General features: G+C 35.6%; 2 protein-coding genes across 2 annotated transcripts; one reads left to right on the forward strand and one right to left on the reverse strand.

The window, feature by feature from the left end:
• Positions 1 to 5,279: 5,279 nt before the first annotated feature.
• LOC109211998 (U6 snRNA phosphodiesterase) lies at positions 5,280 to 10,023 on the forward strand. Its single transcript, XM_019375602.1, has 6 exons — positions 5,280 to 5,625; positions 5,740 to 5,832; positions 6,022 to 6,271; positions 6,371 to 6,467; positions 9,479 to 9,544; positions 9,653 to 10,023. The coding sequence occupies exons 1-6, from the start codon at positions 5,460 to 5,462 to the stop codon at positions 9,851 to 9,853; spliced, it is 873 nt and encodes a 290-aa protein (XP_019231147.1). The 5' UTR covers positions 5,280 to 5,459; the 3' UTR covers positions 9,854 to 10,023.
• Positions 10,024 to 12,761: 2,738 nt separating this feature from the next.
• Positions 12,762 to 14,372, reverse strand: LOC109211993 (transcription factor WER-like). The gene is made up of 4 exons (XM_019375593.1): positions 14,222 to 14,372; positions 13,989 to 14,118; positions 13,410 to 13,889; positions 12,762 to 12,765 (listed from the first exon to the last, which is right to left on the reverse strand). The coding sequence occupies exons 1-4, from the start codon at positions 14,370 to 14,372 to the stop codon at positions 12,762 to 12,764; spliced, it is 765 nt and encodes a 254-aa protein (XP_019231138.1).
• Positions 14,373 to 16,369: the final 1,997 nt, after the last annotated feature.

Consider the following 16,369-nt stretch of genomic DNA (forward strand, 5'->3'; position numbering starts at 1 on the left):
AAACTAATACATCAGCATATTAACACAAAGACAAAAAAAAATAAAAGTAACTTACTTCATGAGTTTTGAACATATAATAAATTTCGAGAAATTTAGGCTCTCCCACGCATACATAACGTAACATCCTGGGGACTTGAGGGGCATCAAGGTACTCATCATCTCTTATATACTTCTCCCAAACATCTGGGAAGCGCTCATAGAACCAAACACATAACGGATATAGAAATCCACCAAGTTTATACTCAGTTGTATGGTGTTTGTTCTGCTTGTCCAATGCATGTTTCAGGCAATAAATGAGCTTCTCATAAGCCACATTACCCCAAGGATATTCAGCGCAAACCTTATCATCTTCAAAAATAGATGTATACTCCTCCGCCACACATAACTCAGTATTTTTCCCAAACAGAATAGACTCTACAACAAGAATTTCCATAAGCTTAACTGCATCATTATCACTCTAGCATACATGTACATGATTCACAACATTCTTTGGAATTTCATTGCGAGTCGTAAAACTTCGAATACGTCACGACCCCAGTTCACTCTCCATGAACATGTCATGATGGCACCTAGTCCCTATAACTAGGTAAGCCTAACAATGCGAAAATAACAACCTAACTTGCGGAATAATTAATTAAAACTGATCATATTAAAATAATAACTGCATATAAGGTCGGCCTATACAACTCAAAAGAAATGCGGAAGTCTACAACTCAATCCCAAAACCCGGAAACTCACGGGAACCACAGGCTAACAGAAAACATAGTACGCTGCTCTAACTCCAGAATATCTAAACAACTGAGAGAAAAGGGGATAAACTAAATACTGAAGCTGGAACAGAATAGAGACTCTTGGTCTGCGGACGCGGCAGATATACCTCGAAGTCTCCGTGTATCTCCTCGCCTCAAGGATAGTGCGCCTGAGTAGAGGTACCTGGATCTGCACATGAAAAGCATGCGCAAGAAGGGCATGAGTACACCACAGCGGTACTCAGTAAGTGCCAAGCCTAACCTCGGTTGGGTAGTGACGAAGAAGGTCAGGGCCCTACTGAGGTTAAAGAATATAATATAAATCAACAGTATGAGAATAGGCAGTAACAGTGAGTGCAGCAGTGGAATAAGACAGACTAAACAAAACAATAACATATACGCAAGGAATGGAGCAAACACAAAATAAGTACAGCTCAATACCAATGGTAACAATGAGGATCCCCCAGGATACCGTCTCGTAGTCCAGCTATCAATGTGCAGGGGGATCTATCGGGAATCTAACCCGCAGTCCCAAAGTAAATGTGCAGGGGGATCTATCGGGAATCTAACCCGCAGTCCCAAAGTAAATATGCAGGGGGATCTATCGGGAATCGAACCCGCAGTCCCAAAGTAAGCAAACAAGGGGGGGGAGCTACCGGAATCCCACATCCGTAGTTCCAATGTAAATGCGCAACCACAACCAGAAGATATTCAGAAATGAAGTACAAAAGACAAACATCAGGTAGTACTAGCCTAGCATGCTTCACGTAGTACAGTCAAGGCAACTTAAACAATCAGGCAAGTTAAATCAACTAAACATGCTTTTCTAATATAACACAGGTTATAACTGCAAGTAAAACAAGGCAAATATGAAGGAAACTCAGTCTCAATATCTTAAGTAAAAACCGGATTTTTCAACAATTAGCTCAAGTACGCGCTCGTCACCTCACGTACAAGGCACTCGATTACCACATATCATATCCTAAGGGGAAAAGTCCCCCACACAAGGTTAGACAAGCCACTTACCTCGAACCGGCACAAAATCAACTAGAAACCACGCCTTTGCCATGAGTATCCGACTCCAAATGGCCCAAATCTATTCAATACAATTACATATCGTAAAGAACATTGCAAAGCAACTGATTATACTATTTAATTCAAAGCTAAGGCGCGAAAATAGGTAAAATGACCAAAACGTCCCTCAGGCCAAAGTCTCGGAATCGGATAATTTTCACATTTTCAGAACCCTCGTACTCTCACGAGTCTAAGCATATAAAAATCTCCCAAATCGGAGGTCAAATGCTCACCCAAAACTCGATGGTTTAGTCTAAGAAGTTTTTCTCCCATTTTGATGCCAAATTCGAAATTAGATGATGGATTAAGCTATATATTGATGGAATACAACTAAAAGGGATTAAGAAAACGTTACACAATGATCTTCACTTCAAAACCCACTCAAAATCGCCCTCTCCCGAGCTCTCAATTGATTTTTCCAACTTTTGAAACCCAACCCTCGAAATTCCCTTTTCTGAATAGGTGTTTCCGCTTCCGCGGACAAGGGACCACTTCTGCGGTCCCGTTTATGCGGAAAGTGAGCCGCTTCTGCGACTCTCACTAAAACATCCACATCCGCTTCTGCGGTCCAGTCAACCGCTTATGCGGTTCCGCTTGTGCGGATTATCCACCGCTTCTGCGGTTCCAAACAAAAGCCAAATGGCCGCATCTGCGGCTATTTTCTCACAGATGCGAGGCCGCTCCTGCGGAATTTTCTCCGTATCTGCGACGCCTGGAAACTCTGCCCAAACCGCTTCTGCAATGATCCAGCCGCTTATGCGGCTCCTCTTCTACGGTTCCCAAGCCGCAGAAGAAAAAATACCAGAAGATGAAAAAACCAGCTGCTGCAACACTTCAATAATCTCCCCGTTAACCACCCGAAATCATCCCGAGGCCCCCGGGACCTCAACCAAAAGCACCAATACCACCTAATACCTTATTCGAACTTGTACTAATCTTAAAAACACCTAAAACAACGCTGAAAACCAGAATTAATCAAAGATTCAAGTAAGAACTTCAAATTCCAACAAAACACGCTTTCGATCAAAACCTAACCAAACCTCGTCCGAATGACCTAAAATTTTGCACACACATCCCAAATGACATGACGGAGCTACTGCAACTTCCGGAATTCCAATCCGACCCTCGGGTCAAAAACTCACTATCGGACCGGAAACTTCAAAAATTCAAACTTCGGCATTTCAAGCCTAAATGAGCTACGGACTTCCAAAATACATTCCGAACACGCTCTCAACCCCAAAATCACCTAACGGAGCTAACGGAACCATTGAATTTCCATTCCGAGGTCGTCTTCATATTGTTCCAACTACGGATCACTTTTCAACACTTAAGCTCTCATTTAGGGACTAAGTGTCCCAAAATTCTCCGAAACTCAACACCGAATGTCCCGGCAAACCAAAATAGCAGAAATGAACTTAGGGTAAGCAGTTAATAGGGGATCGGGGCGTAAATTCTTAAGACGACCGGCCGGGTCGTCACAAAATATTCTTCAAAGTCACACCTTTGGACTTACCAAAATACCGCTTCAGAAGATTGCTCTCTCAATTAATTGGTCTTTCAACATTGTGTGCTATGATCCGCAAACCACACATAATGTGAAAGTCTTCAAGGGTGAAGGAGACATCATGCCCAAAAATCTTGAAACTAATGGAGTCTCGGTCATTCGTGAATATTCGAGAAAGACACAGACAATGCACCAACTTCATGCTGCATTGCAAATTCTCCATAGCCATAATGTATCTAAATGTACCATTATTAAGCTTATGCTATTGAGTAGGAGTCAAGAAACTTGCAATGAACTTCTTCAAATCATGGTTCCCCTTCCAGGAACCCTTAGAGTTAAACCAATCTTCAAACTCATAATATCTTTGTCCTGGTTTTGTAGGTGGAGCAGAGGGGATATAAGGACCTTAGGCTATTACAGGTAGTTTAGGTGCTTTAGGGGCTTTGCCTTTTTTAGCTGCATTGGGATCTTTAGGTGCTTTAGGAGCCATCTGTTCAAAAAAAGTAAAAGATACAAAAAATAACATCAGGACATTATCAAAAAGATCAGTTAAAAGTTCAATACATAGGAAGGCTGAAGTTCGACGGGTATAAAACAAAATCTTCAGCTATAGAGCTGAAGTTCGACAGGTATAAATAAAAACTTCAGCTATAGAGCTGAAGTTTGACAGGTATAAAACAAAAACTTCAGCTATAGAGCTGAAGTTCGACAGGTATAAAACAAAAACTTCAGCTCTAGAGATGGACTTCACCAGTAACAAACACAAAAACTTCAGCTCCTAAAGCTGGACTTCACAAGTTACAAACACAAAAACTTCAGCTCCTAAAGCAGAACTTCACCAGTTACAAGCACAAAACATTCAGCAAAAAAACATGCTGTAATTTTTTACAAAAAACAAAACACAAATTCAAATCCAAAAATAATGCCAAAACATGAAAAAAAGTTCAGCTCATATCTAATATATCATTGAACTATAGTATCATCTGTTTAACTCTCAAAAAATTTCAAAATTTGAACGTCTAATCACAGAAGAAATTATAGAATTTTCATTAACAATATAAACACTCGTTCAAAAAACCTAAAAACACATGACTATCAAACTAAACCCTAAGAAAATATTTTATCATAAATACATGACTATCAAAACCAAAATCAGAAATTAAATCGTAAAATAAAACCCAGAAAGTTAATGCAATGTACCTGTGATTAAATCGTAATGTGGGAACAACGACGACTAGCAGTTGAAAAATAAAAAACAACGACGAAAACCGTTTGATTTCAGAGAAGAACTTCAAAAAACGCGAATAACGGAAGAGAGAGACAGAGAAAGTAGAGGACTAGCGAATACTTGGAGAGAAAGTAGTCTTTTTAATAAGGAAGGGCAAAATGGTCTTTTCAAATGGCTTTTAACAAAAAAACGGGTACGGGTGCAAACAGAAAGACAAAGCGGCTACAGGTTAAAAAGGAGCGCCAAAATAGGGCGCCCCGTGCAATTTTTACGTTTGTAGAGTCGGGTAATTTTTTCATGTAGGGCCGAGTCTTCATTAGATTTAAAAAAGAGTTTAGATATGAAATGTGTCGATCGAATGATTTATACTAGCAAATAGAGAAATGTTATTTTTAGTCACTCCAAAAAATAGTAACTAATAAATATATTTTTTGTATATATGTGTATTATATACTTTTTGGGTAGCGACATAATTTAATTTTGACTGACTGGCAAATTTTGTATTTTGCCCAAAAAAATATGTTAATATACCGAAAGGTTATATTTCTAGTCATTGTGACTTTTCTGAAACATTGATGGGAGTATTGTGATTTTTATATGATAAAATAAAGTTACGTAACTTTGATAAAAAATAGATAATTTAGTGACTATTTATGAAATTTATCCTAGTTGCAACACCTATACACACGAGTCTATTGCTTCTGTTTAATTGTATCATCAGCTACTTATAAATGCAGTGGAAAATAATTTTATAAAAACTAAGTACAGTAATTAATTTCTTATTAATAGGATGAATTAAAAAAGAAATTTAAAGGGAAAGAAGTTGGAAGTCTGGACAAGATTGATCAGTGACGGTTGAGGCTGCGGGATTAATCGACTGAGGCCGAACCAAAAGGAGTGCTATATGGAAGCGCTGAGAGCCTCATATGCAGGCGATTCTTCCGATTCCGACTCTGAGTCCAATCCCACTCCTCCACAGCCGTCAGCTTCCGCATCCATTACCGAAGAGATAACAGTGGCCCCTCTGCCTCCACCTCCTATTGCACTCCTTCACCCGCCCAGCTCTCTTGGTAACTTTTCTTTTGCATTACTATCAAAGTTTACTTAAAAGCAGGAAAATACTGATACAAGACGTTTGTTTGAGAATTTATGCTCACCAAGTGTTTGATCTTTTGCTTGTGAAGTCCCTTTGGACTCCTTGTCAAGCAGTCAAGTCAATCGCGTTCGAAGCTTTCCTCACGTTGAAGGCAATTATGCTTTACATGTCTACATCCCCGGTAATTTCATCTACTTTCCGAGTCTAGGGAGCATTTCAGCTTCCTCTAATCTTATTTTTTTGAATTGAGCAAAGAGCAGAATAACCCAATAATGCAATTTCCATTCATCTCTTTTTGCCATATTGATATTGGTTAGTCTATTGGTAGGTTGATATACACTTATTTTCTTAATTTTTCTTTACATTCTAGTTCATGTACCACCTACAACAAGGAAGGAGCTGGCCCGTTTTCTAAAGAAGGTCACAGCACTTGTACCTAGTCTACATGCTGTTGATGTCGATATACCATTAAGTGGTTTGTTGAGAGATGAGACCCTGCTTGAACAAGTGGTGTTGGGTAGAGAGTTTCACATTAGTTTGGGGAGAACTGTCCCAATCCGTGTGCATCAGATTAATTCAATGGTCTACATGCTACGCCAGAAGCTTCAGTTTCAGAGGAGGTTAGGAGGCATTAGTGAAGCCATTCATGCTATGCTCTGGTTTTATTTTGGGTAAAACCTGTAGTTTTTTTGGTAACCGTTGTCTAATAATGGACATAGGTATTTGATAGATTTTAACAAATGGGAGATCTTTGTCAATGATGATTCAACTCGCACATTCATGTCACTGGAAGTTGTAGCAGGAGGCTTAGCCCAGGTATGGAAAATGACATTTCTTTAGTAGTTGTTGTTGGAAAAATGTTTTACTGTTTTTGGATGTCTCCACTTCTAGCTGAGCACCCGAGAATGCTTGAAGTCATAAGTTTGCTCCTTGTATAGAAGTTTGTTGCTGGTACATCTTTTAGGCTCCTTATTATACGATAGATATCTGAGGCACATGCTTGTGTTTCCAAAATTCAAATTTAGAGTTAATGAAAGGTAACATAACTTGAGAAAAAACGACTCAGTAGAATGGAAAAAGACTACCTAACTGACCAGCATAACCCTACTCTTTCCCAACTGACCAGCATAACCCTTTTCTTTCCTTGTTACTGAGGTGGTTATAAGGATATCTAAGAGAAAAAAAATACAACAGGCTTCATAATTTTAGTTGGATCAACTAACTTGCATTCATGTATTTAATGGTGTAGATAAATAGTCCATGAGTGTGTTCTGAATAATATGACCTGTATGATTATTTTTTGTTTTCATTAAGATATATCAATGTGGTTGAAAGCTGCCTCTAGGGTCTACTGTGATACTAGGACTGGTAATTTTGAAATCATGACTAGTCTAAGTAAAGATAAACTAGAAGTACAGTCATATAACTAAGAAAGGTTATTTCCCTCTGACCGGGAAATTGTATAGAAGTTGCTGCTTATTTGTATTGTCCAGCCCTCCTCTTCCCAGTTCCCACTGCCGCAGCCATCTGCTACATAGAAGGTTCTGTATATGGTAGTACCTTTTTCTCTTAGGGCCAGTATTTCCATAAACTTCTTTTACTGATAGGGTTTCGAATAGATTTTATGAAAATGTTCACAACTGATATTGTTTGTTGTCTTCATAAACATTGATAAACTGAAACTAAAAGTAACATCTATGAAAAATTTAGCCTATATGAAAATGTCAAAAGTAGATTAAGGGGATTGTTTTTGATGAACGAGAAATCCATTTGGGGCCAACCTTAGGACCAATCGCAGCCTTCGAAACTCTTGGATAGTGGGCCCGCCCCTCTACCTTCTCCACTTAAATACCAAGCTTAGCTTGCACGGCGCAGGGCTAGAATATGGGGATAATAACACCTAGAATTCCAAGAGATCACAATACTATTAAATCTCGGCACAAACTTGATGAAGCTTCAAGGCTTTGTCCTTTCCATTTACTTTAGGAACATGCTTTAAGTGAATCTGGAGAAACTGAATATTGATTCAACCAGAAATGCACAGTAACAGAAAGAATGAAGAAGTAAAGGTCAACCATCAGTTAGAAGATTTAGTTGAGCTAAGGTATGCTTGGTATTTTTGTCGAATAAAGCTATTCAAAACAACATCAATAATATGGAAAGCAAAATGAAGAGTGCCTATACTCGTGTCAATTGCAATGTTATTAACCAAAGTTTCTTTAACTGGATTTATAGTAATTCAGAAAAGAAATGGATGATAAAGTTTCTTTTTACCAATGGATTTATGGTAGAGATCTATGTTGCTCGGACTCTCCGAAAATTTTGCCGCGTGCAGTGTTTTTGAGAGCGGAGAAGCGCAAAAAAAGCGACAGGGGCTCGCCTCGCTTCAAAAGCGAAGCCCACGCTTCATTGAAGTGAAGCGCAATTCGAACTTTGAGACATTTTTAAATCCCTATTAAGATATAAGAAAACACATAATCAAATAAACTGAATATATATATATATATATATAAACTGAAATACACATTAAAAATATCAAGTAAACTGAAAATATAAACTAAGATAAAACTGAAAATATAAACTAAGATACATATTAAAATTTATAAATAAGAAGAATAAAAGGGGGAAAAAAACCAGCACCTTCCCTAGATGTGCAGACGACTGGACGAGAAAAACTGAAAAAGAGAAGAGAAAAGGAGAAGGAGAAGAAGAAGAAGAAAGAAGAATAAAAGAAGAAAAATTACCTGGAGGCTGGAACCCTAGCTGGCTGCTCCTTGGGAAGAAGAAAAAGAATGGTCTTTTCACTTTGGGTCTGTTTTGTATAGTAAAAACAAGAACCCAAACCTTTTATTTTATTTTAAAATGACCTCGCTGAACAGAAGCGATCGCTTCTGCGCTTCTCGCTTCTGGGTCGCTTCGCGCTTTCTTGGCTGAAGCGATCGCTTCTGCTGGTCGTGTCGCCTCAGTTAGGAAAAAGCGACGGCTTCTCGCTTCGCCTCGCTTCTCGCTTAAAGCGACGAGGCGCTCACTTTTCAAAACACTGGCCGGGTGTGTGTCGGATCCTTCCAAAATAGTGTATTTTTGGAGGATCCGACACGGGTGCGGCATCTTTTTGGAGAGTCCGCGCAATATAGGTGGAGATTGAGATAAGAAATGGATGATGTCTTTATGGCAGCAGCCAATTATAATTGGTCGGCCTCAAGTTTAGGAAGGAGGATGACAAATGCTTGATGTCTTTATAAAAGTCATAATAATAGGTTGACCAACAAGTTTGGGAGGACAATACATTAACTTTTTGATAAGGGAGGACAATACATTAACTTTTGATATTTTAAATTTTAACCAAAACACAAGGAGCAAAGGGATGCAATCCCAGGTTATGGAGTGAATGGATACATAAAACTATAAATAAACTAGTGAAGAGTGTGCTAAATATGTATTGTTGGCTGAAAGAGGAGAGAGTTTTCAGTAGACTGATCTGCTCGACTAGTTAGATTCTCTGAAATTTTGTATGTAAAACAAGTCCTGCTTGATTTGTGCATGGTACTGCTTTGTGGGGTTTGAGGTTTTCCTGCTTTAGTTTTGGTCAATTAATGCTCTACAGTGGTGAGCTTCTAGCTGGTGTTTGCTTGTTCTGGATGTTCATCTTTTGATGTCTTCAATTATGGAACAATGAGTTTGAACTAAGCTATCTACTATTTTTTCCCTCTGGCATCATTCATGTCAAGTTAGATAAGAGCTTATTGTTCTTCCTCGTCCTCCTATCTCTTGCTAATATAGTTCTTTGAGGCAAGGGGAGGAAACTTACTTTATCTTGTGCGCCTCAGATAAGAAAGCAAATCCAAGCTGTTAATGAAGTCTACAAACTTCACAATCTTCCGGAATTTTACAAGGTCTGGCCACATCTATGTTTATTTTAACTGCCACTTTCACTTTTAGCCAGTGTAATTGATTCTTCCCATGATAGTGGAAATTACAATTTTTCTGGATTTTGATGGCAGGATCCACGCCCTCACATCTCAGTAACTTGGGCATTGGGAGATATCAGGGACACCTTGAAGAGAATGGTGGAAGAAGAGATGACGAAATACAAACTAGTTTCGACTTCAGCCCAGAAGTGTATATTCACAAGCAAATTCAATGGCATTTTGTGCAAAATAGGCAATAAGACGCATGAAATCTGCAAGTTTCAGGAGGAATAGCCGTCATTTATAGAGTGCAGGACAAACGCCTCAAGTTCTCTTGTGAATTTTGATGGCAGTAAGTGCTACTATGCATCATCAACCGCATTCGAAACCCTGCAAATCACTCTTATCATTGACTGCACTTGGATATTATATCTAACTAAAAAATCACATAAAACTGCAGCAAATAACTCTTTGTTCCTTGAGGAAATTAGCTTGGACATGCATCATCAACAACCATGATAACATACCCAGTGTAATCCTGCTAAAATTTGTAAATTTTAAAAAATCATATGAATAACTATTAGCATAAACTTAAATATTTTAACCACACATATAGTCGGTATACAAACAAATGAAAATATAATATGAAAAATAAATACTCCTCCCCTTTCAATTTACATGAAGTAACTTTTTTTTATTATTCCGTTCAAAAAAATAACATATTTTTATATTTGAAAATAATTTAACTTTAAATTTTTTATTTTACGCGTGGCCTCACGAAGCTTTTATTCCATAATATTTTTAGGATCACAAGTTTCAAAAATCTTCTTTTTCGTTCTTAAACTTCATGCCAAGTCAAACTACCTCATCTAAATTGAAACGGAGTGGAGTAATATATGGAGTAACAACTAATAAAAATATTTAATAATATCTTAATTTAAATTATAAAAAATATATTCTATTATTTTCTCAATATAATGACTTCTCACAATAATAAAATTACGTTGTGATAAATTAATATATACATACATAATAATTTATTGACAACCAATATATTCTAACCTTTTGAAAGTTACCAACATATAGAACGATTGGATCATAATTTGCTCAATAATTTTGATGTCAGTTTAATTTTAACCACATAATTAAAGTCACTTTATTTTTAACAATTTAGATGATGCTCTTGTGACATAGTGGGTTGTTCTCATATTTGTAAGTAAGAATATTTGATAAAAATCTTCAATTTTATGGATTCCAATTTTATTTAGCAATTCATTTTATAAGAATTAATATTTTATAATTAACTAAATGTCAATCTGCTTTAAATATTTTTCTTTTGCCATGCACATGTCCTAAAAGAAGATGAGTTCCTAAATGTAATTTTTAACTAAATGAATCTTAGCTTGTAATTTTTGTAATTTACTTTATCTTGTGTAAATAGCAATTCCAAATAGTGCAATTATATTCCTCTATATGTTTACCCTAACCAAATTTATATCATTCTAACATATATAGCGATCCCAAAAGTTGCTTGATCAATTGACTCATACAATTTGAGAGAACATAAATGTAAATATCAACAACGGACTAAGAAGTCATATTCCATACTTGAGCCATTAGAGAATAATCCATCCTCCCTTTTCTATCTATTATAGCATAGCAACTGCTAGCATTAATAAAAAAGTAAAAAACAAAAAAGTGTATGTACTGATTCCAAACAACTGAGATATGAAATAAACTATAAAATGTTGGATAATTTGTTTTACCGTAAGGCAATACAATGATATTTAATTCAGCTACTATCCGTGTAGCTTCGTACTTTAAAACATTATCTCCACAAATATGTATGCCATTAGCTCCTGTGTTCTTGTGTAAATTTATGGATGATTTAACTCCTTTTCAACATTATTGGAGTTGCTTTAAAATGAATCGAATCAAACTGTATTTCCATGACCATTCTTTTTTTAGAATCGCTTTACAAATTCAAACTATATACAACACACATCGTGATTCTCAAAACTCAAATGCTAATTGAGCATGATTTATAGATTTATTTTTAAATTAATTCAAAATATAAATTACTCACACTATCTCTATCGACCCCCCCCCCCCCCCCACCCTTCTATATTTTTTCCTCAACTATGAAGTTTTATATAATTATTTCATTTATATGGAAGTTTGACTTTTAATTTTCTACTTAAATTAACTATATAAGAAATTAAATTATATTTTTTATATTTGTAATTTGTTTCTGGGAATTATGCAATTGTTTATATTTTTTTTAGTTTTATCTTTTATAATGGTTTCAACTACATGTATCTTATCCATGACTTATGTCATAATAATTTTAAAAAAAAATCTCTTCTCAAAGATCAAATAAATCTTATTCTTCAATATACCTCTACTATTGAAATTATTTATTTATATTTTTTTATTCTTTGTTTATGTTATTGCATTATACATAACTTAGAATTATTCATATTATTGTCCGCTACTCCTATTAATAGATGAATTTAGTTTTTTCTTTTTCTTGTAATAAAAAATATTATTCACTGCTCAGATTAATATTTATATTTATTAATAATATTTTTGAGCATTATTTATTTATTATTTTTATTTTATATTTTAGCTGAATGGATTAGTGGTACTCGTAGTATGTGTTGATAATATCTCCATCTTTACCTTTATAATTAGTTAAGATAGGTGTGCTGTTTTTATCTTTCAATTAGTTTTTTTTCTGAAAAAACCTTATTAGTTAAGATAGGTAGTTGGCTATATCATTAAAAACTATTATCTTTCTTTCTATTTAGACTTAAAAAGAATTTTATTTACTTTCTTTCCGTTAAAATTTAAAAAATTATTTTATCTTCCAATTTTTAAATAAAATAAAATATTATTATAGATATTATTCTCAATTGCCAAGTGACTTTATAGTAGCGTGCCACGACGACTTAACTTAATCACAATTTTAATTTTATTACTTATATATATATATATATATATATTGGTGAAGAAAGTGTTTCATCACCAAATAAAATTTTCACTTATTAATCAACATACAAGTACAAGTTGATACTTCAATTTATATTGTCACTCTTTGTTATCACTACTAATATCATATAAATCTTAATTTCACATTTGCTATACTTTAAATTTATTGAATTAACGTCTTAGGGGCACACGGAGAAGTAAACACTATTAATCACCTAAGATAGTTATGAAAGTTAGTGTTAATCCAACAACTCGGTGATTATAATTATGGGTTCAAACCAAATTTTTTTAGTCTTATTTATCATAACAAACACTTTTTTCCTTTTTTCAGTTGTTCTTTATTTTGACTCAAATTTCAAAAAAAAAAAAAAAAAAAAAAAAAAAAAAAAACATTTCTCACTATTTAGAACAATTCGCCTCACTCATTCGGCCTCTCATTTGAATTGAAACATTTGTGTTAATTAGCTTTCCTAATTAATCAATCAATTTAAACTTAACTTTCTTTCCATTCAGAATCAAAAGAATCTTATTTAATATCTTTTTTTTTAAATTAAAACATCTTATCTTTCAATTTAAATTAAATGTGTATAACAAATATCATTGTCCTAAATTGCCAAGCAGCTTTATATTAGCTTGCCACTTGACTTAACCACGATGCAAACTTTCTTCCTTTAATATATATATATATATATATATAGATATAGATTTTCTTTTCATGTTTAACGAACATATAGGATTATGGCTTTGTAAAAGGAAAGATAAACAAAAACTAGGACTTGACATGGATATTTCTATGTTGTTACAAATAAAATGATCTAAACCCCTAATTATATCAAGCCAGAAGGAATTCATATCGAACTGATCGGTAGAGCTTGTATCAATATCAGAAATGGAACATGCATGGGAGTACTGATCAAACTGATGACAAAGTTGATCAGAGTCATCAACACCTATATTTTCATCTATTTCCGGGTTGCTCTCAAAGATAACTGTGTTTTCGACGTTAATATCTGATTGATCGTGAAGTGAACTAACGCTGTAACAATTCAGGTACGTTTGTGAGAAATTCACAACATCCATCATTTGGTTTTCTTCACATGTTATAGTGCTGCTGCAGGGTGAAGAAACATCAGGTGATAGTAAACTGGTGTTGACAAGTCTTTTGTGAGCTTTGATCGTATTTGTCTTCTCATTTCCTTTGGCTTTCTTCACTACTCTTTTATTGCTTCTTGCCCTAGTACTCTTTTTAACTCCCAAATGCTTCTTTAAGTGTGTGTGGAACAAGTTTTTAACTTCGTTGTCTGTTCTTCCTGGCAATCTTGCAGCTATGGCTGACCATCTGTATAGAACAAGGAAATTCTCTTAGATACTTCTACTTACCATTAATTTAATGCTCTGTTGTGTCATGTGTGGGGAAAATTAATAAATTAATTCTCACCTGTTTCCAACTTCCTGATACATTTTGACGACTCTTTCGACTTCTTCCATGCTAAAGGGTCCTCTTTTAACATCAGGACTAAGATAGTTCACCCATCGGAGTCTACAACTTTTCCCAGTTCTTGAAATCCCTGCAAATTTGAAATCGGAGAAGGAACCATTAAAAAGTATATACTGATATAAATGATTTGAAATGAAATATGATATGAATCAATTATGTTTTAGTTCTAAGACCTGCAAATTTGGGCATTTGACTCCAATTCCAAATGCCATATTTCATGATATAAGCTCTCAGTTTTTGGTCTTCTTCAGGAGACCATGCCCCCTTCTTTATCTCCTCCATATTTGTACTTTTCTGCTGCTGTTGCGGTGGTACTCTTGGCATGATTGCAGAGAAGTTGTACTCCAACTCAGTGCTTAGAATTGTTTCAACTTTCTTTTAGAAATACTTTGGGGTTATTTATATTGGAATTTGCCATCCATTATATGAATTCTTTAATCAAAGCCTTCCTTCTTAAAAAGAGTCTTCGCAACGACTTCACAGTTTTGTCTCTTAGTGTTTCTTTTCTTTTGATGGTATTTTCCCTATTTTTATTCTTATTTCAATTCTTTGAAGGATGAGTTTATTTTCGAATGACTGACAGTGGGTTAAAGTTGTCAACAGTACCTAGCAAGTGTCAAGCCTAAACTCGATAGAGTAGTGATGAGGTCAGGTCAATGCCCTGTTGGAGATAATAAGAAAATAAGGTAGAGGATATAATAATATGATGGTAATTACAAACAATAAATAATTTACGAGAAGATAACAACATGGAATCAAGAAATCTAATACAACACGAAAGGAAGACAAGAGTGTTACATGTTAAGTAACAACAACAAACCAGTGCAGCAAATAGAGAAGATCAACAGGAGCACTCCCGAGGTACCGCCTAGTAGTCCCAAATTATAAAAATAACTCATAGTCTTTCCTTGTATCACCGCGGGAGCCTTTATATTTTTTTGTTTGAAAATCATTTTCCCGAAATAGCATCCCGCGTTTCACCCACCTTATCACACCACATGGCTTCTAGTAGTTCCCCTACTAGCCACGCGTATCAAGCCCACCTTATGTTACTGCATGCGTTTCAACACCCAGACCTTATACCACCGCATGCATATCAATAATCACAATGGCACGGCAGAAACCTCGTGCAAATAGTAACAACCGCACGGTAGAAACCTCGTGCAAATAATAACAACAGAATGACAGAAACCTCGTGCACACAACCAAACAATCACCTCAACAATAACACAATGCCAAGACATAACAACTAAATAAAGCAATATTTCACAACTTGCACCTTGCCTCAAGCGAACCCACGACCTTTACAACTCAACACCAAACTCAACAGCAAGATATTTCCAGGATAACAATTTCAAGTAAAGAATCCCACAGTTAAATCATGAACACTGAACTAAGAAAAAGCAAGTAATTCAACTAAACAAGTAGAACAAGTTGCAAATAGAGATAAGACAAGTAGACATATGAAATTAGACTAAACATGGTGACTATAACATGCTAAGTAACTCAATTAAGGCATGAAATGGAAACTACGTTGTTAAAATCGAAATTTCAATATTTAGCCGTGTACGCACTCGTCATCTTGTGTCCACGGCCTTCACATATCACAATTTATCACAACAACACCAAACCTAAGGGGAATTTTTCCCACACAAGGTTAGATAAATCACTTACCTCAATCCACACTAAATCAATCAATTAGAAGGCCTTTCTCTCGATTTTCCAACTCCGAACTGCTCGAATCTAGCCAAAACAATTTCATACTATAAATATAACTATAGAAAATTAATTTAAATAAAGAAATTATGATTTTAGAAAAGAATTGAAAAATCGCTCCAAAAAGTCACCCAGACCCGCGTCTCGGGACCCGACCAAAATTATAAAAACGAACACCCATTTGATATTGAGTCCAACCATACAAGAATTATTCAAATCCGACCTCAATTCGCCTTTCAAAACTCGAAAATTTAGTCTAAGAACTTCTATACTTTTCCCCCAAAATTTAAACTCCAAAACACTAATTAGAAGATGCAATTAACAGTAGATTCATGTGAATTATCACAAACGAGTCAAGAATCCTTACCCCAACAATTCCATTGAACAACCCTCTGAATTTTGCCTCCGAGCTCTCAAAATCCCAAAATAAATTATGAAATCAAACCCTCAAAAATCCCCTTTTTCGCCCAGCGACTACCGCTTCTGCGGCCTTTGGGTCGCTTCTGTGACGCTGCACCTGCGAAAAATCCTTCGCAGGTGCAGATTCTACTTAAGTCTGAGGGTTCCGCTTCTGCAGTCCATGGCTCGCACTTGAGAACCCGCTT

The sequence above is a fragment of the Nicotiana attenuata genome, unplaced genomic scaffold (genome assembly GCF_001879085.1).
Source record: "Nicotiana attenuata strain UT unplaced genomic scaffold, NIATTr2, whole genome shotgun sequence".
Taxonomy (NCBI): Eukaryota; Viridiplantae; Streptophyta; class Magnoliopsida; order Solanales; family Solanaceae; genus Nicotiana; species Nicotiana attenuata.